The 27,219-nt window shown below is 60.4% G+C and overlaps 1 protein-coding gene across 1 annotated transcript; it reads left to right on the plus strand.

Annotated features, from left to right (window-relative positions):
* Window positions 1–7,970: 7,970 nt before the first annotated feature.
* RBBP8NL (RBBP8 N-terminal like) lies at window positions 7,971–27,097 on the plus strand. Its single transcript, XM_058562342.1, is given in 15 exon segments — window positions 7,971–8,019; window positions 16,928–17,079; window positions 18,134–18,176; window positions 18,775–18,870; window positions 19,235–19,347; window positions 19,915–19,987; window positions 20,532–20,662; window positions 20,815–20,897; window positions 21,170–21,336; window positions 21,978–22,686; window positions 22,950–23,076; window positions 23,482–23,693; window positions 23,695–23,748; window positions 23,750–23,900; window positions 25,647–27,097. Coding segments are annotated over 14 exon segments (2,151 nt in total). The 5' UTR covers window positions 7,971–8,019; window positions 16,928–17,018; the 3' UTR covers window positions 25,778–27,097.
* The last annotated feature ends 122 nt before the right edge of the window (window positions 27,098–27,219 follow it).

Genomic DNA, 27,219 nt, shown 5'->3' on the forward strand with positions numbered 1-27,219 from the left:
ATAGGCAGTCGCCACGAGACCTGCACCACACGAGCGTGTGGGAGAAGGGCCTGACCCGATCTGCAGTCAAGGAGGGCTGCCCTGCAGAGGTGGTGCTTGGGCTAAGACCTCAAGGATGCCTAGGAGTTGGCCAGACGAAGGGGGAGAGCTGGCCGAAGAGGGCTCCCATCGGGCGGGCATCAGTGGGCCGGTTCAGGAGGGATCAGATGCCAAGGCTCCAAGGAGGCCGCTGGCTGACCAGGCTGGAAAAGCAGAAAGTTGGCCCAGGGAGCCATCGGTGGCAGGTGGAGGACAGTGAAGGTCCCATTGAGGGGACCACCCGCCCTGGCCCTGCCCTGAGCTGGGTGTCTAAGATACCCCATCTTCAGAGCGATCTGCTGAGGTGGGGAGATGGTCAGCCCATCTCCTTTCCTTCTCAGATTAGGAAACAGAAGCCCATGCCCAAGGCCTAGCTGCCCAGGTCTGCAGCAGGCTCCACCCCGCGGGGCCTGTGGTGACCCCACTCTGTGCTCGCACATCCCTGAGAGCCAGTGCCTCGCTCCCCTCGCCCTAGGCCTATCTTTATTTAAAACGTTGATATTTTGTTCATTAGGTTTTTTTATACTAATTTTGATCTTTTAAAATATTGTCTTAAAATATTGGCAATTTCTTTAAAAACTAAACATGCCACCACCACATGACCCAGCAATTGCATCTTGGGCATTTTTCCCAGAGAAACGAAGACTGTGTTCACACAAAAACCTGTACCCAGATGCTCGCTGCCGCTGGGTGTGTAATCACCCAAACGCGCCATGGCCCGTCCACACCACGGAGCTCCGCTCAGCAAGGAAAAGGAAGAAACCATTGAACAAACATGTGACAACATGGGAGGACCTCAGGGTGTCATGCTGAGCAAAAAGCCAGTCCCCAAAGCTCACATGTGGCATCATCCCACTTATGTAGTCTTTTTGGAATGACAAATTTTAGAAATGGAGAACAGATTGGTGGCCACCAGGGTTTAGGGAGGGGGCAGGAGGGAGGTGGTGTGGTTCTAAAAGGACAAGGGGAAAGTCGAGGAAGGGTGTTGGGAATGTTCTCTGTCTCAACTTTGGCGGGGGGTCCCGGAACCTACAGAGGAGATAAAACAGTGTAGAACTTAGAGATCATGCGCACACACCCGCAAGTGCAGGTAAGGCACCACCATTGAGTGGGGCAACACCTTTATGTAAAGGGCACACAGGATCTCTCTGTATTATTTCTACAGCTGCATGTGACTCTACAATTATCTCAGTGAAAATTTCCGCTAAAGCAAAACCCAAAAATATATGCTATTTCTCTTGATTACTGAGTTTTTGGTGCCATCTTAAAGTTTGCGCCCACTCTCCTCACTCTGATCCCAGCCGTGGTAGAGATCCTCCTTTCCTCCCGACCCAGCCCCTTGCTCTCTCCCCTCCAGACCCCTGAGGGCCAGGCTGGCTCGTTTGCCTTGGTCTCCCCCACAGCCCAGCTCAGAGCTGGGCACACAGCCCGGCAATTCCACTTCTCATCTTTCTGCAAGAATCATTTGTACTTGTGCTCAAGGAGGATGGCCCTGCGGCACTTTGTCATAGGCAAAAAACAAGACGAACCCCAGAAATGGAAGCAACTTGAACGTCTGTGACTGGGGAGTGGCTGAGTACAGCAAGGCTGTCCATATTGAGGGATGCTGTGGAGCTGTTAAAAGGACTGTGGGGGATGGGGCTTCTAAGACCAGCCTGATTATACAAACTGTCTCAGAGCTTACTCACAATAGATTCCCAAGCTTCACCTCTGACCTGCTGATCCCTAGTCTCCAGGGCAAGGCTTGGACACCAATCAATCCACTCATCTATCTATCCATCTATCTATTGATCCATCTATCAATCCATCCATCTATCTATCCATCCACCTATGGATCCATCTACCTATGTATCTATGTATCTATCTATCTATCTATCTATCCATCCATCCATCCATCCATCCATCCATCTCTCCATCTCTCCATCTATCTATCTGTTTATCTATCTATCTATCCATCCATCTATCGATCATCTATCAATCGATCCATCTATCAATAGATCTATCTATCCATCTATCCATCCATCTATCCATCCATCTATCCATCTATCTATCCATCTATCTAACCATCCATCCGTCTACCCACGTATCTATCTATCTATCATCTATCTATTATCTGTCTACATATATGTATATACCTTTATATTTATCTGTCTACCTATCTATCCACCCATCCATCCATCTATCCATCTATCCATTCCCTATCTATCTATCTATCTATCTATCATCTATCTGTCATCTATCTACATATGTATATCTACCTTTCTATTTATCTATCTACCTATCTATCCATCCATCTATGGATTGACCTATCTATCCATCTATCCATCTATCTATCTATCCATCTATCTATCTATCTGTCTGTCTATCTATCTATCTATCTATCTATCTATCTATCTATCTGCCTACCTACCTACCAACCTACCTACCTACCTACCTATCCATCTACCTATCTACCTGTCTATCCATCCATCTATGGATTGACCTATCTATCCATCTATCCATTTATCTATTTATCTATCTATCCATCCATCCATCCATCCATCCATCTACCTACCTACCTACCTATTTATCTATCTACCTATCTACATGTCTATCCAGCTATCCATCTATCTGTCTACCTATCATCTTTCTTTCCTTGACACTATAATATACATGAATGATTGTTTTTAGCAAGAACTCCAGATGACTCTACCATGAGGGCGCGCAGGACATGCTGTGCTGAAGATTGTCGGTGGTTCTCATTAGCTGTAGAAGTAAATCACCTGAAGATTTTTTTTAAATCCCGAAGTCTTTGGCAGTTCCTTAAAAAGTTAAACATAGAGTTACCATATGACCCATCACTTCCACCCTTAGGTATATACCCAAGAGAACTGAAAACAGGTATTCAACCAAAATCTTGTACATAAATGTTCATAGTAGCATTATTCACAGTAGCCAAAATGTGGAAACAACCCAAATGTCCATCTACAGATGAGTGATAAACACAATGTTTTCTGTCCAGACAATGGAATATTATTCAGCCTTAAAAAGAAATGTAGCACTGATACACGCTACAACATGGATAAACCTCAAAAATGTTATGCTCAGTGAACAAAGCCAGACTATAAGATCCCACTTACATGAAATGTCCAGAGCAGGCAAATCCATAGAGACAGAAAGCAGTTTATCTATTCCAGGGGCTGAGGGAGCCACAGCAGATAGTAGGGGGTTTCCTTTTGGGGTGAAGAAATGTTCTGGAATCAGCAGTGATGGTTGCACAAATTTGTGAATGTACCAAATGCCACTGAATTATACACTTTAAGATGGTTAAAATGCGCAGGTAGGTTGTTACACACGGAAAGATCTGGCAGGAAACACAGCCCAGCAGAGGTTCCCCTGGGGAGGGATAGGAGGTGACAATTAAAGGAGACTTTGGCCTTATTTGTAGTGTTTTAGTGCTTTGCAAGGAGGATCACCCTTGCAGTTCTTGTGTTATCAGAAAGCAATTTTAAAAATAGGGTGTGAGTGTTGAGGCCATATGGAGGGAGCATTGAGGGGGTGCCTCCCCCTCCCAGCTGCCCAGACCAGGCCCATACCTGCTCTCCTCCCTGCCAGCCGCAGTCTGGCCCAGGCTGGCGCACAGCCCGCTGCCATCAGGAAGCCCCCACCCCCAGCGGGTCGTCAGGAGCCCGTCTGCAGGGAGGGTGGGGACAGGGGCCCTAGACATCACAGAAGGCAGCCTCGCCCCTGCAGACCGCCCCTCCGCAGGGCCATCTTAATAGGTGACCCATTTATCTGGGGGCCAGGGCTGCAGGCCTGGCCTGGCCTGGCCGCTGCCCACACCCCCACCTATCAATCCAGTAACACAAACAGCAGGCAGGACAGACCCGGCTTTTAAAGGTGCGTTTGTAGATGCCTTTGAAGCCTTATCTCCCACCCCTCCCAGCACCGGATAAAAGCCCGGGAGAGCCGCCTAACACCCGGCTGGCATTTTGCCTCCAGCTGTCCCAGGAAGCAGGGCTGGGGGGCCCGGGTTGGGCTGAGCTCTGGGAGCTGCCCTGACTCCCTGCAGCCCTGGCGTGCGCCACCCGGCCTGCTCCAGCCTCAGTCTCCAGCTGAAGAATGGCGGCCATGGAGCAGCCCTCGAGCTCTGAAACCTCGCAGCTGTCTGCTGGGTGGTGACTTGAGGGTCTGTGGTGTCATTCAGCATGTTTACCGTGAGACTGGATGGTGTGCTATCTGGCGGGTAGGCACTGCCCGGTTAGTACATCGCATCCCCAGCACCTACTCCCTGAGGCTTCAACAAATGTCAAAGGAAGGAAGGAAGGAAGGAATGAATGAATGAAGGCCAAGATATAGTCTCATTCAATCCTCACATCTTTGTCTTTGCGTTACAGATGAGTAAACAGGCTCCAGTGCGCCCACTGTGCGCCCGATTCTGACAGCCAAAGTCTCCTAAACAGGAAGGCCCGCCACCACACCCCAGACCCTCCCCCAGGGAACCCCCCACCGCACCCCAGACCCTCCCCCGAGGAACCCCCCACCGCACCCCAAACCCTCCCCTGGGGAACCCGCCACCGCACCCTAAACCCTCCCCTGCTGCCACCACACCCCAGACCCTCCCCTGGGGTGGGGTCTGAACCCACATAGACAGGGGATTGTTTCCCCACAGTTATCTCGTGGCCTGAGCCTTTGGCCGGAGCTGGCAGGTTAACAAGGAGAATCCTGGGCCTCGGACACGAAGGGCTGAGGGGGAGGGCAGTAGGGGGCCGGGGGCGTGAAGGGGGAGCTGTGCTTGCCCTCCTTTCTCTCTCCCTCTACCCACTGCTCCCGGAGCTGGAGAATGTCTCCCTGGTGTTCCTCGAAGCTGCTGGCTGGCCCAGTGGTGCCGCCTGTCCCCAGACCCAGCCACAGGCACAGCCTGCACCATGGCCCACCCGCTCAGGCCTCCAGCTGCTGGCCAGCTCTGGCTTTCCTGCTGGCCCCTCTGTCTGGCACACTGGGAGGTGCACCCCCTAGACATCACAGGGGCTGCCCAGCTCAGCTGTGCTGTTCCGCGGGGCGTTTTCTGTGTCCATGGGCAGCTGGGACTTGCATGTCTGCTGAGGGAATCCGGCCTTCTAGGGCAGGTCCTTGGCAACAGCTGGTCAGATGACTGGGAAAACTGAGGCCTGAACCAGCATCTCCCAGTGGAGCGGAAGCATCTGAGCTCGGGATCCAGGGGTCCCGACACCCAGCACCGTGGAGTGGGGGAGATGTGGGCTTGGGAAGGGGCCATGTCACCCTCCCTGACCTCCCAGTCCCTGTCCTGACCTCATGGGCCCCATCCGCCCCTGCACACACTCTCCAGCCATGTGGCTTTACCCCTTCTGCCCCACGATGGAGTCCGACTCCCCCAGTTGTGACAAATGCACCCCTCTGGTGGGGGTGTCAATAATGGGGAGGTTGTGGGGGGTGGCGCAGGGGGTAGATGGGAAATCTCTGTGCCTCTCTCAAATTTGTTGTGAATCTAAAACTGCTCTAACAAAGTTATTAATTGAAAAAACAACTTTATTGGGGTATAATTTGTGTAAAATAAAGCCTCATGTTTTATAAGTGTACAGTTGATGAGTTTTGTCAAATTAGAACTTCCCTGCAACAATCACCGCAACTTTCCGTCACCCTGGAAAGTTTCTTTCTGCCCGTTTGTCCACTGCTACCCCAGACCCAGGCAACCTCTACCCTGCCCCTGTTGTCATGGGCCAGATGGCCCTTCCCAGGTCCTTGTCTGTGGAGTCGCCCTTGTCCCCGGCTGAGCGGCGCTCTCACCGGCAGGTGCTTTGACATTTGCCCACGTTGCTGGGCAGATCAGAGGTCTCCTCCCAGCTATTGCTGATGATGTGCATGGCCCCCAATCGTTGATCCTCTCACCCGTCGAGGGACCAGCAAGGCAATTATAAAGGCAGCGCTGTGAGCATCGCAGGGTCGCTGGGCTGTGGAGCAAGGTTGTTTACCTTTAAGAAACTTACAGCTTTTGTTCTAACTAGCATGGTCCAGTCAGAGCCCCTGCCCATCGGCTGACCAGCACCGTGGGTACCTCCTGGGGCAGACCCTGGCCCAGCCGCCATCACAAAGCCCACTTTGCAGATGAGGTGGTAGCTCAGAGAGGTTGGGGGCCCAAGGTAGCCCAGCTCTCAAGGGGCAGAGTCTGGATTCCAACCTGGTTTAGGTGGGGCGAGGGGGAGCAGGGCACAGGTAGGCTAACTCTGGCTGGTTTGAGGGTCAGCACTGCTGGGGGGGAGGGTCTGACGCTGACCCTGCCTCTGCTCTCCTCGTGGGACACTCGTCGATACACACATGCACAGCCACAACAGTGCATACACATGTCCCTGACTCCACCGTGCCCACGGCGCCCCCAGCCACACATGACAAGAACATGCCCAATCACGGCGCACATGCAGGTGAACACACAAGCTGAGAGGCAGCTGACCTGCTGACCTGCGTTCAAATGCACGCACCCATGCACCAAAGGCAAGCACACGCACAGGCACACGCACACACACACGGTCCTCACACATCAGGCTGTGCCTGCCCTCGCCACGTCCACTCCCTCAGGCAGTACGTGCGCAAACACGCACCTGGCAGCACACAGATTCCTCTCACAGAGGGCCCAGACAGGAGGGGCCCGCGGGCAGGCCTTGTGTAGGAGGCATCCTCAGAGCTCCAGGTCCTGGCTGGACCTGGAGTGGCCCTGGCTGACCACCACCCCCTCCTGAGAGCCCAGGGCCGGTCCCCTAGGGAGCAGGAAGTGCTCTTGGGATCTCAGCAGGGCTGCTGGCCCAGAGCCCAGGTCCTCCTCCTCTGAGCCCAGAGCGCTCCCTCGGGTTCCCTCGGGTTCTCTCGGGCGCCCTTGGGGGAGAGCGTCACAGATGCGGCAGGCTCAGTGCTTCTGTGCAGAGCTGAGGATGGGCATGTGGGAGCGGCGTGGGGCGGGGAGCTTGGGGGGTCGGGGTGGGGGTGGGAGACAGTCAGGGCAGGGGAGCACAGGGTCGGGAGCATGTGGAGGGGGCCGGGGCGAGGGTGAAGGGTCAGCGCATGGGGCAGCTGCAGCCCTCAGAGGCTAGCTCTTTTCTGCGTGGGTGCGGCCAGTGTCACCCGGCAGAGAACAGACACGGAAAACTGCAGCATCCGACTCCTCCCACGCCCTCGGCAGCGCCCCTGGCTCCAGCCCCACTCTGCCCTGAGATGGGGAGATGTCCACCCACCTGGGCCACCCCCCTGCCCTCCTCGGGGGACGCGGAGCGGGTAGTACTGGGCAGAGGCTCCCCCAGACCCAGCAGGGCCACTTCCAACCTCAATCCTGGATTTCCATCTACTGAGCTCTGATAGTGACAGGCCTGCACTCATTATCCCCAATTTACAGACAGAGCCCCCGAGGCCAGAAATGTCAGCCAAGTGAGCCAGGACGTTAGGCAGGAGCAGACGCTCTGGGCCAGGGGCCTGGCTGCCCGCCTCTGCCCCAAGGTGACAAGACCAGCGGGTCTGCTCCCTCCTAACCACCCCCCTCATGCCCCCGACACCCCGTGGCCCACTCACCAGGCCCTTCTTGTCTGAGGCCCGGGATTCTCCTTGTTAACCGCCCGGCTCCGGCCAGAGGCATGGGCCACGAGTTAATTACGGGGAAACAATCCCCTGTCTATGTGGGTTCAGACCCGACCCGTTTGGCCACTTTCTGTGCGACGGCAGAACCCGTTGGGCGGCTTTGGGTAGTCACTGCCTCCTTTCTGCTCCTGGCTGGGAGAATTGAAAACCCGTCAAGCGGGTTTGGCCAAAATTGTGTCTTGTTGCCTCTGCAAGTTCACACACTGCTGGCTTCTCTCTCTCTCTCTCTCTCTCTCTCTCTCTCTCTCTCTCTCTCTCGGGCGGGCGGGAGCGTCCGGCCCGCACGGAGGTCGGCGGAGGTCGATGTGGGCAAGGGGCCGTGTGAGTACCTAGGGCCCGGGCTGGGCAGCTGTAGCAGTCATCCGGGGGCTGGAGTCGCTGTGGGGGTGCTCGCCACCGCGTGGGAGGCCCAGCCCCTGCTCGCTGGGCAGGAGGAGGGGGCCAGTGGGGCTGGCATGAGGACCGCAGTCACCTGCTCTGGGGCTCCTGGTCCAGGGGGCCGAGGAGGGGAGGGGGCTCAGTGGGCTTCCTGGGCAGAGGGGCTGGGTGCAGAGAGGTGAAGCCATCCTGGCACCGCTGCACCAGGAAGTCTATGTCGTCTGGTGAGGATCTGGGGGCACTAGGAATGGGCAGAGGGGTGCAGCCATGAGGGGTGAGGGGCAGAGCTCAGTGCAGCCACCCATAGCTCAGTGCTGGGCACTGTGGGACACTCCACTGCCCCCGCTCAGTGTCCCCTGGGAGGCAGTGACAAACTCAGCCTCCACTGGCCAGGTCTCAGGGAGGCAGCCAGCAGCCAGAGAAGGCACAGTGGGGCGCAGCAGCAGCCCCATCCTCAAGGAGTCATGTTGCAGGGCTGCTGTTACCTGAGCCGCAAAGCGACACCTCAGCCCACCTAGCGAGCGAGCAAGCACGAGCCTGCCTGCCCCTCTGTGCGTGTGTGCATGTGCCCGTAGGATACACAACTACGTGTGCACATGTGAATGCGTGCACCTGCGTGTGCAGCTCTCCTTGGGCCCGTGTGGTGCTGTGTGCATGGCGGGGGAGCTGGCTGAGGGTGGCATACGTGCCTGGTGTTTGTGTGTTGGGCTGTGCGCTAATGTGTGTTAGGATATTGTTAGGGTACTGTTGCATCTGTATGTGGGTGTGGGCGTCACACATGTGTGCACATGTGTCATAGGTCTATGTGTCTGGTGGATGTTAGAAACCGCCCTGGCAGCAACCCCTCTCTAGGCACGACCTGCCATCCTGAACTGGCCCGGGAGGTCCCTAGGAGGCCTGGTTTCTGCCCTGGCTATGCCCCTTGCGAGCTGGTGACCATGGACAGGTGGCATCACTCTGAGCCTAGCTTCCTATAAAATGAGGGTCACCATGGCCACTCCACGGTGAGTGTGAGGCCCTGTGAGTCACTGCATGTGAAGCTCCTGTCAGGTGTCTGGCATGGGGGGGCTCCCAGGCTGGCCCCTGACCACCTGTCGCTTGGTCACTAGAGTGCCCACCACACCCGAGGAGCCCCGACAGCCGCAGGGGGCACAGACCTCCTTGCCTCCAGGAGCCTGGGTCAGGGCACACCACCACAGTCTGCCTTACGGACAGGGACCTAGGCTCTGCCCATCACCACAGAGGCCCCCACAGAGGGGGACAGGGACATTGGGGCCTCTTCTCTACTCCAAGCCTCAGCACCTGCATCTGTGGATGGGACAGTCAGCCCCTCCTCGGAACGCCACGCGGGCTCCAGTAACAGGGGCGTGCCGAGCCTGGGCACTCAGTAGGCTCTCCATAAACGCTCGCGCTGAGAACGTTTGAATGGGCTCTGACGGTGTGCCTGGCCCCGTGCAGGCGGGCAGGAGGCAGGCGGTCACTTGGGTACGGGCAGGGTGAGGTGCAGGCAACCTGTCCATGCGCGGCACCCTCAGAGAAGCTTTGGGATCGAGGTAGCGCGTTGCAGTTGACACTACACCCCTGCAGTCTAGGTTACACTCCTGCAGTCCACACTATGCCCCTGCAGTCCACACTACACTCCTGCAGTGCACGCTACGCCCCTGCAGTCCACGCTATGCCCCTGCAGTGCACGCTACGACCCTGCAGTCCACACTACGCCCCTGCAGTGCACGCTACGCCCCTGCAGTGCACGCTATGCCCCTGCAGTGCACACTACACTCCTGCAGTGCACGCTACGCCCCTGCGGTGCACTAGGGCCTGGCGCAGTGCTCGGCACAGAGCAGGCACACAAGAAGCAGCAGCTACTGCTATTGTTACCGCCGTGTCATCATTATTGTTTTGTGGGTAGGTGGATAGACAGACAGACTGATGGCAGAGAAGGAGCAGAATCGGGGTCAAGCTCAGAACTCCTGCACCCAAGGGGCCTGCTGGAGCAGGGGTGGCTCCAGCAATGGGAGGTAGCAGGGAATGAGAAGCCCTGCCCCCGCTGCCTCAGACACCCGAGGAGCCCGGGGCCCCGGCCGGCCCAGGAGAGAGCAAGAAGACACACCCCGGCAGTCTGCTGCTCAGCCAGACTGTGCCCGGTCCAGGCCAAAGACCTCAGCTGGGGCCTCGGTGACCTCCCTGGGTGTGGGGGCCGGATGGCCCCTGCCCTGGGCATGGCCACCAAGACTCAGTGGACTTGAAGTGTCCACACAGTGAGCTGTCCAAAGATGCTAATTCATGCCACCATAGTTGGAATCCGAGACCTCTGCCCTGAACTTGGGGTTGGGGGTGAAGGTTCCTGTCCTCCTGCAGAGGGTCTTTATGACAACAGACTTGAACTCGTCCAAGAGAGGAAAGGCTCCTGTAAGCAGCACTGCTGGCCCCCTGGGGGTCTCGTGTGAGGGAGGTGCTAGTGGGGGACTGCAGGCAGTGGACGAGGATCTCCATCTGCAGTTAACTGAGCACTCGACCCGCCAGGTTCTGGGCTGAGTATGCAGCACCCAGACAGGTATCATCTGGACATGCATCACCCGGACAGGCATCACCCAGACAGGGGTCACCTGGACAGGGGTCACCCAGACAGGCATCACCCGGACAGGCATCACCCAGACAGGCATCACCTGGACAGGCATCACCTGGACGTGTGTCACCTGCACGTGGATCACCCAGACAGATGTCATCTGGACGGGCGTCACCTGGACACACGTTACTTGGTCAGAGCCTCACAACAACCTGATGTGGGGCAGTAGTATTACCCCACAGATGAGAAACTGAGGCTCAGAGAGATGAAGCAACTTGCCCAAGGTTGTGCAGAGGGTAAAGGCAGGACAGGGCCCCACACCAGGGCTGTCAGCTTGGACGCCCATGCCTTCGGTCCTCTGCCCAGGCTGACTCCCCGCCCAGTGTGAGTTGCGAGCAGACAGGGTCGTCGGCAGGGCTGACCCACCTGCCCTTCCCTCCCGCCTGCTCCCTCCGGGGGCTCAACTCCTGCAGAGACCTTCCAGTCTGAGTGTCCGGAATGGGAGGGGTGGGGAGCCCCTGGGCCTGTCTAGGGCCCTCCGCCCCCACCCCCTCCCCAGCAGGCAACTCGGGCCACCCTCTCCTGTGCACAGGCCCCCCCAGGCCCAGCAGCAGCGTCCCAGCCCCCGGCCCCCACAGACTTGCTCCCCCATCATAGCTCCACTGCTGCCCCCATCCTGCCCTGGCATCTATGCCTGGAAGCACCCAGGCCTGGGGGAGAGCTCACCCCACCTTCAGAATTCCCAGAACCCTCCACCCCCCCAGCTGCCCTCACACTCCCGGCAAATGCAGAGCTGGCCTGCTGGGGAGGGCCGGCCTGCTGACCGCCAGGCAAGAGGCTGTATGCACTTTTAACAATTTTTTTTATTTATTTAATTTTTTCCCCAAAGCCCCAGTAGATAGTTGTATGTCATAGTTGCACATCCTTCCAGTTGCTGTATGTGGGACGCGGCCTCAGCATGGCTGGAGAAGTGGTGCGTCGGTGTGCTCCCGGGATCCGAACCCAGGCCGCCAGCAGTGGAGCGTGCGCACTTAACTGCTAAGCCACAGGGCTGGCCCTATATGCACTTTTATACCTCGGGTTCATTCTAGTTCATTCCACCCATGGCCTCCAACTTCTTCCCAAAAGCACCAGAGCTTTCAGACTTCACCCCGTGGGACCTGCCTCCCTCCACCTTCCACCCCTTCCTCGGACTCTCCCCGCACTCCGGGAGGCTGGAGGCTGGGACAGGGGGCTGCCCCAGGACACCAACTCTGTCCACTTTGCCTTGGCCAAATGCGTTTCTGTCACCTGCCCACCCTGGGAAGTCACACCATCCCCACAGCACTGTTGCCCATGGTCTGGGTGGCCCTGGGCCTCCCCAAGAAATGAGGGTCTCCCAGCAGGATGCAGCCCTCCCAGCTCTGCTTCCAGCTACCCACACAGTCCTGCCCCGGGGCCTGGATCTGTGCTGTCACTCCTGCTGTCCTTCAGGGACCCTGAGAGGAATAGCCAGGCGGGGCCTGCAGGGCAGTTTAGGGCACAGAGAGGAGCCTGGGGGGTGGGAAGCATGGGGCCCAGCAGAGGGCACCCTGCTAACCCAGCCTCCGCACCACAGTGACATCATCAGGAACAGTGTCTGCCTCTTGCTCGGACCCAGAGCCCTCACTGGCCTCTCCGGGGCCCACGGGCAACCCAGCCTCCCTTGGGTGGCTCCTTTACGGGTGTTGGCGCAGCCCAAGGCCCACGGCAGGCACTGGGGGCGAGGAGCAGCCTGTCAGGCAGGTCTGGGTGGAATTTCAGGCGCTGCAGCTCAGCCTCTCCCCTGCCCTCCTCGCCTGGCCTGCCAGTGGCCTGAGCCCACAGAGGCCCCAGCTTACCTCCCAGGGGCCCCACTGCAAGATAAGGATCACACGGCCAGCACAACAGGGCCACAGGGGAGCACGACCCTGGTCCACGCAGGGCGAGGACACAGCATCTGCAGCCCCCGAGTGAATTCAAAACCCGACTCCCACTTCCCACTGGGCGGCCAGGGCAGGTGATGTGATCTCTCTGGGCCTCAGTTTCCCCATCTGGAGAGTGGGCTCCTTGGGGTGTGATCCAGGTTACACAGGCTGTGTGAAAGTGACTGGAAGTTAGCGTCTTCTCTCCTAACTGCAAGGATGTCCCTTATCGGGTGAGCTTCAGCTCCTGGCCTCGAGGTAGGGGACCCTCCAAAGCCCCCTTCATTCTCAAAGCCCTCACCCACCTGACACAGAGCCAAAGCAGGCACCCCCACTCCCCCGGCCAGCGGTGGGGGTGCCCAGAGTCCAGGCGGTTCTGCGAAACGAGTCTGAGGAGCCCCACCTTCCCGCCACTCCACCCGCCACCACACCCCAGCTGGCCTCACCAGGCTGGCTCCCATGGCTGCCGCAGGACACAGGACCACGCTCTCTCCTCCCGCCAGGCCCAGTCTCACATCCAGAAGTCTCAGCTTCTCCGGTGCTCTGATGCTTGACCCCGGGTTCAAGGACCCAGCTGAGAGCCAGACTCCACTATCTAGTCTCCCCTTGGGCAGCTCCAGCGATGTGCTCACCCCGGCCCCTGGCTTCTCTTAGGGTCACAGGGCCTGCTCCCCTCAGTCAGAGATGCCCCTCCCAGCCCCACCCCCCATCACCCACTACCCCAGCTTCCGAGATCCCAGAGCAGTCGTGCCTCTTCTGCGCTCACTGTGCACGAACCCCGAAGCGGGCTGGCTCCTGTTGTGCGGTTCACACCGTGATGGCATGGGGGGCAGTCATTCCTCCTGCCGTGCGACATTTGGCAGCCAGTATTGGGGGTTTCCAGGTTGAGTGAACACTCCTGTGCGTCTCCTCAGGGCAACCTTGGAAATGCAAATGAGACTGTGTCCCCTTGTGAGGCCAGGGCGAGGACTCAGGCATGAACCTCGTGTGATGGGGCCGTGGACAGGTTTTTTTTTTAATTTTATTTATTTACTATTTTTCTCCCAAAGCCCCAGTAGATAGTTGTATGTCACAGCTGCATATCCTTCTAGTTGCTGTATGTGGGATGCGGCCTCAGCGTGGCCGGAGAAGCGGTGCGTCGGTGCGCGCCTGGGATCCGAACCCGGGCCGCCAGCAGCGGAGCACGCGCACTTAACCGCTAAGCCACAGGGCCGGCCCCATGGACAGGTTTTGAGCAGAGGTTTCAAGGGCCTGTGCTGCCGCTGTGCAGAGAAACGCAACCTGGTAGTGGGGGTGGTGGCAGGGAGCCCGACGCAGTGGCCAAGCGATGCTCCAGCTGTCCAGTGGTGGCTCGGGCCCAGACAGGCATGGCGGAGGAGGGAAGGTGAGATTCTGGGCGTATGAAGAAGCAAAGCCAACAGTTGCTGCTGATGGGTCAGTGTGGGATGCCAGGAGGGGCATTGGGAGTGCCAGGAGCCCAGCTGCCTGTTTGTGGGGTCCAGCAGACCCCCAGGCTCTTGGGCTGAGGACCAGGAGGGGCCACCTCTCCCTGGCTTAGAGGCAAGACCCAGAGGGGAAGAGGGTGGGCTCTGGACCCAGGCGGGTCAGCATAGGATCGCTCTGTTCTTTGTGAAATTTGGGGTGTGGGGTGCTCAGAGCACGGGTCCCCTTGTCCATACAACGAGGCTGGCAGCAGACCCCACCCTGGGCTGTGATAGACGGGCTTTGCCCAGCCTCAGTAAATGCGAGTCAGTGTCAAAATGAACATCCACGATTTCTCAGACCCGAGGTGGGCTGGGGACGAGAAGCTGGGGCGTTAGCACCCCCAGCACACACACAACACGTGCACACACAGCACACAAGACACACGCGGCACACATATACACATACCACTCATGCACCACATGTACACACAGCACACACACACGCACAAATGCACGCGCAGCACAGAAGACACACACAGCACACACATATACACACACCACACATTCACCACACGTATGCACAGCACACACACACACGCACAAATGCACTCGCAGCACACAAGACACACGCGGCACACACATATACACACACCACACATGCACCACATGTACACATAGCACACACATACACACACACCACACATGCACCACATGTACACACAGCACATGCACACACATACAAATGCACACGCAGCACACACATATACACACACCACACATTCACCACATGTACACACAGCACACACACACACGCACAAATGCACTCGCAGCACACAAGACACACACGGCACACACATATACACACACCACACATGCACCACACATACACAAGCACAAGCACACACACTCAGCACATACACAAATGCACACGCAGCACACAAGACACACACAGCACACACATATACACACAGCACACATTCACCACATGTACGCACAGCACACACACACACCCAGCACACACACATACAAATGCACACGCAGCACACAAGACACACACAGCACACACATATACACACACCACACATTCACCACATGTACGCACAGCACATACACACATGCACAAATGCACACACAGCACACAAGACACGCGCGGCACACACATATACACACACCACACATGCACCACATGTACGCAGAGCACACACACGCCTGGCACAGACGCAGCACGTGCACACGCAGCACACAAGACACACACAGCACACACATATACACACACTGCACATGCACCACATGTACGCACAGCATACACACACACACCCAACAAGCATACACACACACACCCAACAAGCATACACACGCACAAATGCATGCTGCCTGGCCCAGGACAGAGCACAGCCTGACTGAGTGAACAGGAGCCCACGCGGAGGTCTGAGCGGAGGCCAGGCTCGCCCCACCAGCTGGGCAGCCTCTGCTGACAGCGCCCCCTCCCCTCACGGAAGGAGCTGGAAGAGACTTCCCCAGAAGGGCTCTGTGTGTCGCAACCGGCTAATGGGTTCACAGGCCCTGAGCCACTGCAGGCCAGGCCTGGCCAAGCCTCCTGACCTGTGGCCCAGCCTCCCATGCCTGGGGCCAATCTGTGACCACAGAGGGATGGGGGAGGAAGGGAGGAGGGGGAGGAGGAGGGACAAGCAGGGGGAAGAGGAGGAAGCAGCCACAGCCCTGTGAGCCTGCTCCTCCCAGCCACTTGCCAGGCTGGCGGGGTCTCAGAGGCCTGGAAGGATGTGTGGACGAGTGTGCCCAGGCCCCAGGCCCAGCCCCTTTAATTCTGGCCTGTGTGAAGGGAGCAGGGCTGCATCAGGGCGGGGCATCCGTGAGGAGGGCCCTGGGCGGGGTGGGGGGAGTGTGGGGATGGCGATGACGGCAGGGGTCTGGGGGTGACCTGGCTCTGTGAGGTCTGACTCCCAACTCCACCACTGGGCGGGCGCCATCCGCTGAGCTCTGCGTCCTCTCTCCAGTGAGGATGGCAACAGAAGTTCCCACAGGGCGGGAGAGCCGTGGGAACCAGTGGCCTCAGTACCTGGGCACAGCCACCACAGGGTTCTGCCCCAGGACAGACTGGCTCTCACTCGGTGGAGGGTGGTGCCTGGCACCACAGTGAGGAAGCTGCTGCTGGGCGGCGCCCAGCCTCACACCCAGCTCCGCGCTGGACCCCGCAGCACCCCACAGGATGCTCACAGGTGCCCACAGTCGGGCGCCGGTGACCCACAGGGAGGAGAGGGCGACTCAGAGGGGCCAGGGCTCGCCGGCCACAGAGCAGGCAACGTTTGCCCAGCACCCAGCTTGGGCTCTCAACCCCACACTGTTCATTGTTAGTAAACGTTCTGCAGAAGAGAAACACGGGCACAGAAAAGGGCCTGGACCACCAGGGCGCTGCGTGAATTTCCACGAACACAGCGCACAGGGTCGCCAGCTCCTTAAGGGGAAACAGCCGCCAGCACTGAGCCCCCGCCACAGGGTCACCCACACCCATCCCGCTCACACGCCACCGGGCGGCCTTTCTCGTGGGTGAATGACCAGCTGGCTGTGGGTGGGCATGGGTGTCTCCAGTCTGGGGCCTCATGAACACGCATCGCATGTGCCGTCGTGACCCCAGCACCAAGCGGGAGCTGGAGCCTGTGGGAACCTGCTCTGCTGGGAGGACTGGATTAGGGAGTCGAGACTGAGAGAAAATGCCCCATCTCTCCTGCCCCCTCCACGTTCCCCTCAGGTGTGGGGCAGCCCGCAGGAGAGGACTCTGTCCCCACCACAGCGGTGGTTCTGCTCCCACACCACGGGGATGGACACTCACCTCCTCTCTGGGCAGTGGCCCATGGCTGGACCCTGCAACCCACAGGCCCTTCCTAAGCCAACACAACCATCTCCCCCTTCCTCCTCCACAGGCTGCAAACAGAAGGCCAGTAGAAGCCAGGGGGCCCTGCCCGCACCCTGAGCACAGCAGGGCCAGGGCCAGGGCCAGGGTTGTGGGGAGCCATGGAGAGCTTCACGGAGTCTCTAAACAGGCTGAGAGACATCCATGAGAATGAGGTCCTGGGTGAGTGCCATGGGGGGTCTCCACAGCCTCCACTGGATGAACGGTCAAGGCCAGGACAGGTGCTCCCACATGTCACCTCCAATTCTCATCAAACCTGGGGACTTCACCTTCCAGTCCCAGAATTAGAGTCCTGACTCAGAGCCCAGAGCTGCAAAGTGCCCAGGCACCCCACCCCAGAACCGAGTGTGGCCCTGGAAGGGTGTCCTCCCAAAGGGCCAGCCCACAGCAGAGCAGAAATAAGCTAGGCCTGGCAGAGAGTGGAGAGGCTGTGGTCAAGATGGGCCCTCACCTATGGGGGTGGGCCTTGGCGTCCCCAGAAGTCGGGTCGCCCACCTCCAGGAACGGAAGCTCATGGCTCAGGAGGCCTGTCTGGAGCATTCTGGGGCACTGAGCTGAAATCCCTCTGCTTCCCTCCAGGACACCTAGGCGAGGTCTGCCCCAGCCCACACACCTGTCCAATTCCCCCCCAGCGACAGGGCTGGAGCCCCTCCACTCCCCATGCTCCAGTGCCCTCCCACGACCTTTCCACAAGCACTCACACACACCCCTGAGGGCCCAAGGGGCCTGGGTCATCTCCCCAGCAATCCAGAGAGGCGGGGGCTCTTGGGCTAGCAGGCCAAGCCAGACCACAAGGAGGCAGCAAGAGGGGGACTGCTGGACTCTCCCCCAAGAGCCTGTTCTATTCCAACACTAGCTGTGCCTCTCCCATAAAAACCCCTCCTGGGACTTGGCCAGGTGGCTGGTCATTCGCAGCATCGGGGTCCCTACCAACCTCCAAACAGACACCAGAGCCACAGACCCCAGGGGAGGGAGACGCTGGTCCCAGACCAGGGGTCCCAGGAAGCCACGAGATGGGCGGAGGCTGGCAGCGGGCACAGACCAGGAGTCCACACCTTGGGGCGGCCTCAGAGAGCCAGTGAGGGTACCCCGGCAGGGGCAGGGGTCTGGAGAGGTCCCTGCCTGACACCCAGGGACAGGAGATGCCCTGGGCTCTGCTGCAGGAGGTGGCAGCATGGCTGGGCCTGACCCTGCACCCCTTTGCTCACTCCTCCAGGCCTGCAGAACAAGCTTCTGGAACTGAACTCAGAGAGGTGTCGGTAAGTCAGGACAGGCCGGCCCAGCACGAAACAGATGGAAGAACAGCAGCTCCCCAGTCGCTCACTGCATCCCCTGCAGCCCCAGGGCACTGCCACCATCCACGATGCAAAAGGGGAAACTGAGGCTCGGCAAAGGTGGGGGGTGTGGGGGAGTCACCGGTCCATAGCCACGCCTCCAGTAGCTGGAAGAGCCGGAACTGGAACCTCCAAGCCCACCCCAGTGAACAGGGAGCCTCAAGGGGGCTGGGCAATCTGCACCCCCCAGGACACCTCCCGCATCCGTCATTACCAATAGGAACACCCATCAGGTGGGGCGGGCTCCCCGTGTCCCCACATCACGCACAGGGCTTCAGTTCTGTAGCGCTACAAGTGGCACATGGACAGAAGTCCCCAAGGTGGCCACGAGCACTCGCCTTGGGATGCGCTGGGCTAAGCACTGCCCACACGAGGCCCCACTTTATAAGGAATTCCTGCAGTGGGGCACCCAGCAGACCCAGCCCAGGAGGACGCTGGGGGCCGTGGCAGGAGCCACGGTGGGGGCAGCATGGGGCTCCCCAGGCAGAGCAGAACCCCCACCTCAGTTACTTCCCCCGCACAGGGATGCCCAGAGGGTGGAGGAGCTCTGCGCCAAGAACCACCAGCTCAGGGAGCAGCAGAAGGCGCTGAAGGAGAACGTGCGCGTGCTGGAGAACAGGTAAGCGGGGAGAGGGCCGCCCAACAGCCCTGCTCGTGACGGGGGCGGGGGGAGGGGAAGACGAGAAGGGGTCAGTGGAGAATGAGTTTGGGAGGCTCTGGGGTAAACTCACCTGGGCAGCTTTCTCCACTGCAGGACTTCTCAGAGCCTTAAGTAAACTGCATTTTCAAGGTTCCTTCCCAAACTCAGTGGAACACGGGACACTTAGCCCACAGGGTAGGGGGTGGGGTGGGGCTTCCACAGAACACAGTTTGGGAAAGGCAGGGGCACATCCTGGGAGTAGGACGATGAGGGTCCCAGCTCCTCGGTGTGCCTCAGTCTCCCTCTCAGAGCGGCCTCTTGCCACCACCCCCTGCCCTCGCAGGCTGCGGGCCGGCCTGTGTGACCGCTGCATGGTCACCCAGGAGCTGGCCAAGAAGAAGCAGCAGGAGTTTGAGAACACTCTACTCCAGAACCTGCAGCACGTCTTCATCCTCAGTGAGCCGCCTCGGGCCCCTGTACCTCCAGGCCTCTCTCATGGGGGACCATGACCCCCAGGGCCTGCTCAGCTGACATGGGGTTGTGGGGAAAGGGGAGAAGGCGATCCTGCCCAGGCCATCTGGGGGGCAACCCCACACCCCAATTTACAGACAAATGGTACAGAGCCCCAGCTGACCCCAGCATGTCCCTCCCTGACCAGTCACCTGGGCTGGAGGCGTCCCTGCCCTCTCAGGGCCTCCACTCCCTCCTCTCTTCAATGAGGAGGAGTCCCGCAGAGCCCTGCAGTCCTACTGGCCCTGCCAATGCACAAGCCCCCTTCCCTTGGGGGACACCCCAGGGACAAGCTTGGAGGGGTCCCATCACTTTTCATGGCCTCAAGGCTGGCGCTCTTTACTCAATAACATCCAACCATCAGCTCACGCAGCAAGCATTTACGGGGCACCTGCTGTATGCCAGGCCTGGGTCAGTGCTGGAGTCACAGCTAGGGACAGGACAAGGAGTGGGGCTTCCCTGGGGCTGTGCCTACCCCCGCCCCAGCCCCTCGCTCATCAGTGCCTCTTGCAGCCAACGAGCTGAGCCGGCTGCAGGAGGAGAACGAGGCCTTGAAGGAGGAGGTGAAGCGGCTCCAGGGCCCGGGGTGAGTGGGGAAGGTACCAGGGGCCCGAACACCCCCAATCCCTGACACTCCAACTACAGCAGGTGCCCGGCGCATGTCCAGGGCACCAGAGCTCACGGCACAGAGGGGAGGGGTACAGAACCCCGTGTGGGACCCGGGCCTGGCACTGGGGGTGGGGGTGGGGGTCCCACAGGCCATCACCACGGAACAGACTTCCAGCCTCCCGTAGTCCACAAGCAGAGCCACCCTGCACATGGACAGGAGCCCCAGTGGACACCCTAGAAATGGAGCTGGGTCCCCCAGCACCCCCAGCAGCTCTGACACTTGAGGCTCCACCAGAGACACTGGTATTTGAGAGGAGCCAGCGAGGGCGCTGCCTAGCCCAGCAATGTGAGCCGTCGGTGGCAGACACACAGGCAGTGTCGAGAGAGCTATCTTTCCCAGTCACCTGGATGTCTCCAGGGAGGTGGCTTGGCCCCCAGCAGGGCGCCTGGGCCTTTCTGATCATCTCTGGGGGCACTGCCCTCCCTCACCTTCCCTGTCTTTGCCTCCTTGCTGGAGACAGGCCCCAGCCCCAGTGCATGGAAGGCACCTCAGACCCCCCCTTGCCCCTGCGGCTCCCCTCCCTGGGCACCCAGAAGGCTGTCACCAAGAAGCCACCAGGAGGCCACGAGGAGGCCAAGGACGACCACCCAGGTCCGGGTCCACGGGGAGAAGGTGCTGTGGGGGACGGGAGAGGCCAGGAAGCCAGGAACCACAGGATCGTGGGGCTCTCCGGCCGCGGGGCAGAGCTGCCTACCCCTCAGAGCACCTCCCAACCTGTCCTGCCCACTGCTTCTCCTCCGCAGAAAAGTCAGTGGGGTACGGGACTTCGCCAGTGGCCAAAATCTCCCCGGGGGCCAACCTGCCTGAGCCGCGGGCCTCAGACATGGTGAGGGCGAGGGACCCGGGCCTCCTCCTCTCCACCGGGCAGCCCCAGGCAGGAGGCTGGCAGCTGCCGGCCCTGCTGTGTGCCAGGCACTGCCTGCCAGCCCCACATGGCACATGTCTGTCCTCTGTGCCAGGCAGGGACCACTGAACTTCTTTTGAGGTGGGTGGAGGCGAAGCTCAGAGCGGGTGGGTGACCTGCCCGAGGTCGCACAGTGAGCCAGGGCAGAGAGCAGCAGCTGGCCCCACCCAGGCTGACCCGTTCACACTGTGCAGAGCCCCCAGCGTATCTCCAACCAGCTGCATGGGACCATCGCCGTGGTGCGGCCAGGGTCCCGGGCCCGCTCCACTGACCGGGGCTCCACCAACGAGACACTCCCGCTGCCACCCACAAGAAGCAGCCCACCCAGCCCATCTTCCGAGCACAGCCTCCCCCTGGACAGGTGAGCCCCTGCCCACTGCCACCACCAAGAGCGGCCTCAGCTGGGTACCCAGTCTCCACCTCTGTCCCACCTTTCAGGAAGGGGCTCGTGGCCCAGGGAGCCCCTTCAATTCTCCCTCCAGGAGACCTGACCTTTCTCGGCTTCGCCTGCCCAGACAACCTGCCCAGAGCAGAGTTCCCACGTGGACATCTCCTGAACGGCCAGGACGGGGCGGGGGGACATGGGGGAAGGAGATGGAGCCTGACCCTGGGTACCCCTCTCAGAAGGGCCCACACCAAGCCTCTCGCGGTGGTGTAAGACCACTCTGTGTGTCTGAGAGGAGAGCAGGTGGAGTCGTGGGGGATGCACAGGTGGGCCAGGCTTCTCTGGGTCATGGGGCAAGTAGCTGATGCCCGAGAACGGGGAGAGGCCTCAGTGTCCAGGACCCTTCTCAGTGCCCCAGGCCCCAGGTCACCTCTGGCCAGGTCCACGACTGTCCACATGGCTTGGCCTCCAGAGCTGGGGTCCCAGAGCCCACCCCTCTCCACCACCTGCCCTGTGCCCTAGGGCAGCTCACCTCACCTCTCTGGGCCCCGGGGCCTCACAAGCGAAATGGGGCTAACGTGAAACAGGCCACAGCCACTGGGCTTCTTCCCCCACAGCTTCCTGCGGGCCTCCCGGCCCTCTGCCATCACCTATGAGTCCCTGAGGCGCTCCCTCCAGGCTGACCGCCTCTGCCTCCTGAACCGCCACCTGTCCCTGCACCTTCGGAGCCCCCAGGCCCCTGCCACAGCCCCCAGTGGGCCCTGGCCCCAAGGCCTGAAGGCTGGGGAAGCAGAGGCCTGGGAGGAGCCCGCCGGCCTGCTGGGCCTGCCGGGCACCCCAGTGGACGTGCGGGACCCGCGGCTGGAGGGGGCACTGCACCTGCTCCTGGCCCAGCAGCTGCGGGCGCAGGGGCGGGTGGGTGGCGCCAGGCTGAGGAGCCTGCCCACGCCAGGGGAGACATCGCCCTCCCCACCAGTAGACTCTGACTCTGAGGGCCTCGAGGTCCCTGAGGGCAAGGTGGCCGGGGCAGCCCTGCCTGGAGGGCAGCACCCACGGCCCACAGGCCCAGGCAGCCCCAGGAGGAAGGAGGCCACAGCCACACAGGACTACGTCCCAGACAAGCCCCTGGACCTCTCAGAGCGGGGCCGGGGCCGGGATGCCCCCAAGCCCACCAACCAGCCGGGGTCGCTCAGCCCAACTGCCCACACTCCCAGCCCCAAGCTACCCCAGGGAGCGGAGCCACCTGCCCAGTCTGGACCCCAGGGACTCAGCAATGGCACCAAGGAGGCCAGAGCACCGGAGCCAGAAGAGCCCCCCACTGCCTTGGTAAGGGGCCCAACCCTATTCTTGGCGTCCATGTGCCCTCAGCCCAGGCCAGCATCCAGCCAGGCCCCAGGCTGCCCGCTTCCCTCGGCTCCAACAAGCCAGTTCCCAGCGTCCAAGTCCGGCTGCTGCCTCACATTAGGGAGGAAATGGCTGGCCCTCCAGCCGCAGCCCCAGCGAGGGTCCCACAGGCTGTGCCCAAGGCTGGGTTGGGGCACAGGGCAGTCACCTCAAATGAACACAAGCCACTTACTTGCTTCCGCCAGGACCCCCCACATCCTCTCTCAGGGCCCCAGCCCAGCCTGCCATCTCCAGGCAGGACAGGAGATAAGGCCAGAGGGAGGCTAAAACTGCCCTCCCACCCGCAGAGGCCTGATGCTGATGGCCACTCAGGTAAACGCGAGTGCCCCAGGTCACGAGAACCCGGGAAGCAGTGCCATAGTGGGGGGGGAGGTGTGGTGGCCAGTGTCAGCTGGGGGACCTGTCCCAGGTCCCAGCTTCAGCCCCTGGGCCTGACCAGCCAAACCCTGGGTCTAGGGCTTAGTTGCCCCCACCTGCAGACCCAGAAAGGAGTTGGGGGCCCAGGGTGGGCACGTCTCTGACCACAGGCAGTGAAAGGGAGAGCATCCTAGCAATTAGGGCTTCAGGGCAGGTAGCGAGCTCCCTGTCCCCCAGCAACCAACCCAAGGGACACCCCAGCTGGTAAGGTCGTTGTACGGGGTATTGGAGACACTGGGCCTGGGTTCGACCCTAGGGCAGGTTATCGGCCCCTCTGTGCCTCAGTTTCCTCATCTGCAGAGGCGTTGCCACTCGTCCTAGCCTGGCAGGCTGGAGTGGCCTGTGCTTCCACTAGACTCCCAGGCCACCAGCCTGGCCTGACCTGCACCCTGCGTCCTGCAGAGCTCAGCAAGGCCGGAGCACAGCAGCCCGAGTCAGACGAGCTGGATGAGCCAGACACCTCGGACAGTGAGGTGGGTCCCCGGCCGCATGTTCGGGTGGGGCCATGTCGAGGAGGGCTGTCCCAGGCTTAGGGGGAGGGTCCTCGCCCTGACCACACCCCCCGCACCCCCAGGTGGGCCTGAGCTCCGAGGTGGGGGCCCCGCTGAGCACGCCAGGTGGGGGGCCCAGGTGCTCCTGCTCCAAGGAGCGCAGGCAGGGCCTGCAGCAGAAGAGGAAGCGGGCCTCGGACCCAGAACCAGCAGACCCATGGGGCAGAGGTACAGCAGCTGGGGACAGTGGGGGGGACGGGGGGCTGCAGCACCAACACCCCACCCCACCTTTCTGGTCGCTTGGAACACAGAAACCAGCCCTCAAACCTCTCCCGGAGCAGGCCTCTTAAGAGGAGGGCCCTGGGGTCTAGCCTGAGTGAATCCTGAGTCCATTCCCTCCTCACTGCATAGCCAGGCCGGTGCCTTCAACCTGAGCCTCAGTTTCCCCCCGGAAAAGCGGGGGACGATAGCAGAGCTAGTGTTAGATTCCAGTGGGATGAAGCTGAGGACAGTCATTATCACTGTCTGTCCTCACGGAGGAGAAGGGCATCCTGGCCACAAGCAGCCCCCAGGCCTGGCGGCCCTGAACCCCGCTCCTCTCCCAGCGCCACCCGGGAGGAGGTGGGGACGCCTGGACCCTCTCGTCCACCTTCAAAGAGGAGTAGCGGCAGAGGGTGCAGCCCTGGGGGGGAGTGTTTGTTCCCCTGGGGGAGTGGGGGGCTGCTCAAGCTATTGCCAAGGGTGATGCTGTGGGCTCCTCCCACCACGGCTGGCAGGAGCAGGGGCCCTGGCCCAAGAGTAGCAGGATGACCTCCCACCTCCCGCTCTGGCCACACAGGCAGCTCCAGCGGGGCCTCCAGGTGCCCACAAGAGCCTCTGAACACCTGAGCCAATAATGGATGCCGCCCTGGTGTTTGTCCAAACAGGCCCGCGATGCGGCAGGGTTGGCTGTGGCCGCCATAACGCACCATTGTTGCCGAGAAGGTGACCGCGGCCTGTGTTGGCTCGGGCAAGTGCTGGAGGCCAGCACACCTGTCTGATTTCCAGGCACTTCCTGCTGGGCACATTCTGAGAGCGTCCTAGTGAGCGCAGTCCGCAGGGGTGCATGTGTGTCCACCCCCACCCTCCACTCTGAGCCGAGCCCGCCCCCCAGTCCTCCCACCAGACCAGCGCAGGGGCTCCCCAGCAGGCCCCTGCACCCCACAACACCCACACTGGTCAGTGAGCACAGGGCCCTTGCTCAGCTTGTGGCTGGCACCGCTATGTGCCAGGCAGGGTGCCCACGGCTCAGCACCAGGGGCAGCCCCTTGTATCTTGTGCCCCCAGTGAGGTGGGAGGCAGCGTCCAGTCATTACTGCCTTCGGGCCTCCCGACCCTGCCCAGTGATGCACCATCTCTGTTTCATAGATGGGAAACTGAGACGAGGAGAAGTGAGCTAATTTGCCCAAGGTCACGGAGTTGGTCCGTGGGGTCAGGAATCCAACCTGACCTGCCTGACCCAGAACTGGAGCTCATTCTGCATCAGAGACAGGCCTGGGGCCCAGCATCTGGGCAGGTCCCACCCGCGAGGTCCCAGGGACCAGATGCCGCTCCCCTATGGCCCCAGCCCAAAGGCATGGAGGCAGCCGGCCAGTGTCTCGGGTATTCTGAGAGTATTTCCCCAGAAGCTTGGTTTATCCAGAATATCCCAAGCCCTTTACAAGGCAGCAAGGGAGACACTGGGGCCAGGCCACCTACAGGGTCACACACCTGGGGAGAGGGTCCACCTTTCCAACAAATTCCCACAGCTCACCCTCCATCAGGCCACCCTGACTCTGGTGTCCACTGCTGTCAGGAACAGGTGGACTCTGCCGGTGTGGGCTCCCAAGTGAGAACTGCCCACAAGGCCCTGGGTGAGAGCCCAGTGTCGCTGTGAGGGACGACACACAGGCCACCGCCATGCCTCCTGGCCTAACCTCGGTCTGCTTCCCACAGCCACCAAGAAGCTGTCCAGAGGGAGAAGGACCCCAGGGGAGCCCCTGATGGTGGCGGAGGAGCCCAGGGGCCCGAGGGACCCGGAGGACGGCAGCCCCTCACCCAGCAACAGCAGCTGGGAGGAGACCTAGCTGGCCGTGCCCCGGGCACCACAGCCTGCCCAGATGAGACGTACCCCACCTGACAGCTCACAGCCAGGACGGCCCATACCACCAGACCTGCAGACGGCCTAGCACGGGGGGAGGGGACTAGGTCCTGGCCCATGAACAGAGGGGCTGGGAAGGCCGACAGGAGGTCTTGGGCTGGTCTTTCAAACCCCTTCATCTTTATCCATCTCAGAAACGACCAGCTGTCCCTGCCGCCCCACCTTCGCCCCAGCAGCTGCTCCCTGGGGGGGAGTAGGGGGTCGCTCAGGCTGCAGCCCAGCCTCCATCCCTGAGGACAGGCAGCCCTTCCCAGGCAGTGCCCCCCACCTCCAACCATCCTGGACTCCTCCGGCACCCCAGACTCCCGGGGCCCTGCATGCCTGGCCGCCCCTTTCCTGATGGGGGCACGGAGTTCTGAGCGGCGGTCTCGGGCGCCCCCTCGTGGAGACCCACACACAGGCGCTGGGTGGCGAGTGCAGGGAAAGTGGCGGGCAGCGGTGCAGCGCCCTTGCAGAGAGGGTCCCCAGAGTGCTCAGAGAACAAAGGTGTAAAGAAGGATGGCGTGTGCGGCTGGCGGGGTCGGGGGTCAGCCGGGCCTCCACCTGCCTGGGCAGGTGACTCAAGAGGCTGTTGAATGCGTCCAGGGATGGGGAGGTCACTTCCTTGCAGGAGGGCAAGATCAAAATCAGCGCCATTTGCAGAGAATTACAGGGGCCATGGGGCCGGCCTGGTGGCTTAGTGGTTAAGTTCACACGTTCCACTTTGGCGGCCCGGTGTTCGCCAGTTCAGATCCTGGACAAGGACCTACACACCACTCATCAAGCCATGCTGAGGCAGCGTCCCACATAGAAGAACTAAAAGGACGTACAACTAGGATATACAACTATGTACTGGGGCTTTGGGGAGAAAAAAAAAAAAGAGGAAGATTGGCAACAGATGTTAGCTCAGGACCAATCTTCCTCAAAAAAAACCTTAACAGGGACCAAGGCGCCCCCTGGCGAGGGAAGAGAACAGAGAATGTGCACCGACACATTGTGCCCCACACAGAGCCTCCTTCTCACTGACACTCCTGAGTCCCTGGCCCCACATCTGCCACTGACCCGTCAGCCATCTGAATGACCACAGGGTAGCTCATCCAGGATCTACCCACAGCCCTGGGGGATATTCTGCCCCTTGGGTCATTGTCACTTTAGGAGGGCGTGTCTCAGCGCCTCCATGGAAGGAGCTTAAACAGATTCCTGGGCCCCACCCCAGACCCACCGAATCAGGATGGCAGGGTGGGCCTGGGATTCTGTGTTTTAAGAAGCTCCCAAGGGCAATTCCCCTGGACATGAAGTTTGAGAATTGCCCCTTCCAGGGCAAAGGCAGGACATGGGGCAACGACCGGGCTGGGTGAGGCCTGGGGCAAACCGGTGCAGGCCTGACTG

Source organism: Diceros bicornis, chromosome 19, assembly GCF_020826845.1.
Source record: "Diceros bicornis minor isolate mBicDic1 chromosome 19, mDicBic1.mat.cur, whole genome shotgun sequence".
Lineage (NCBI taxonomy): Eukaryota > Metazoa > Chordata > Mammalia > Perissodactyla > Rhinocerotidae > Diceros > Diceros bicornis.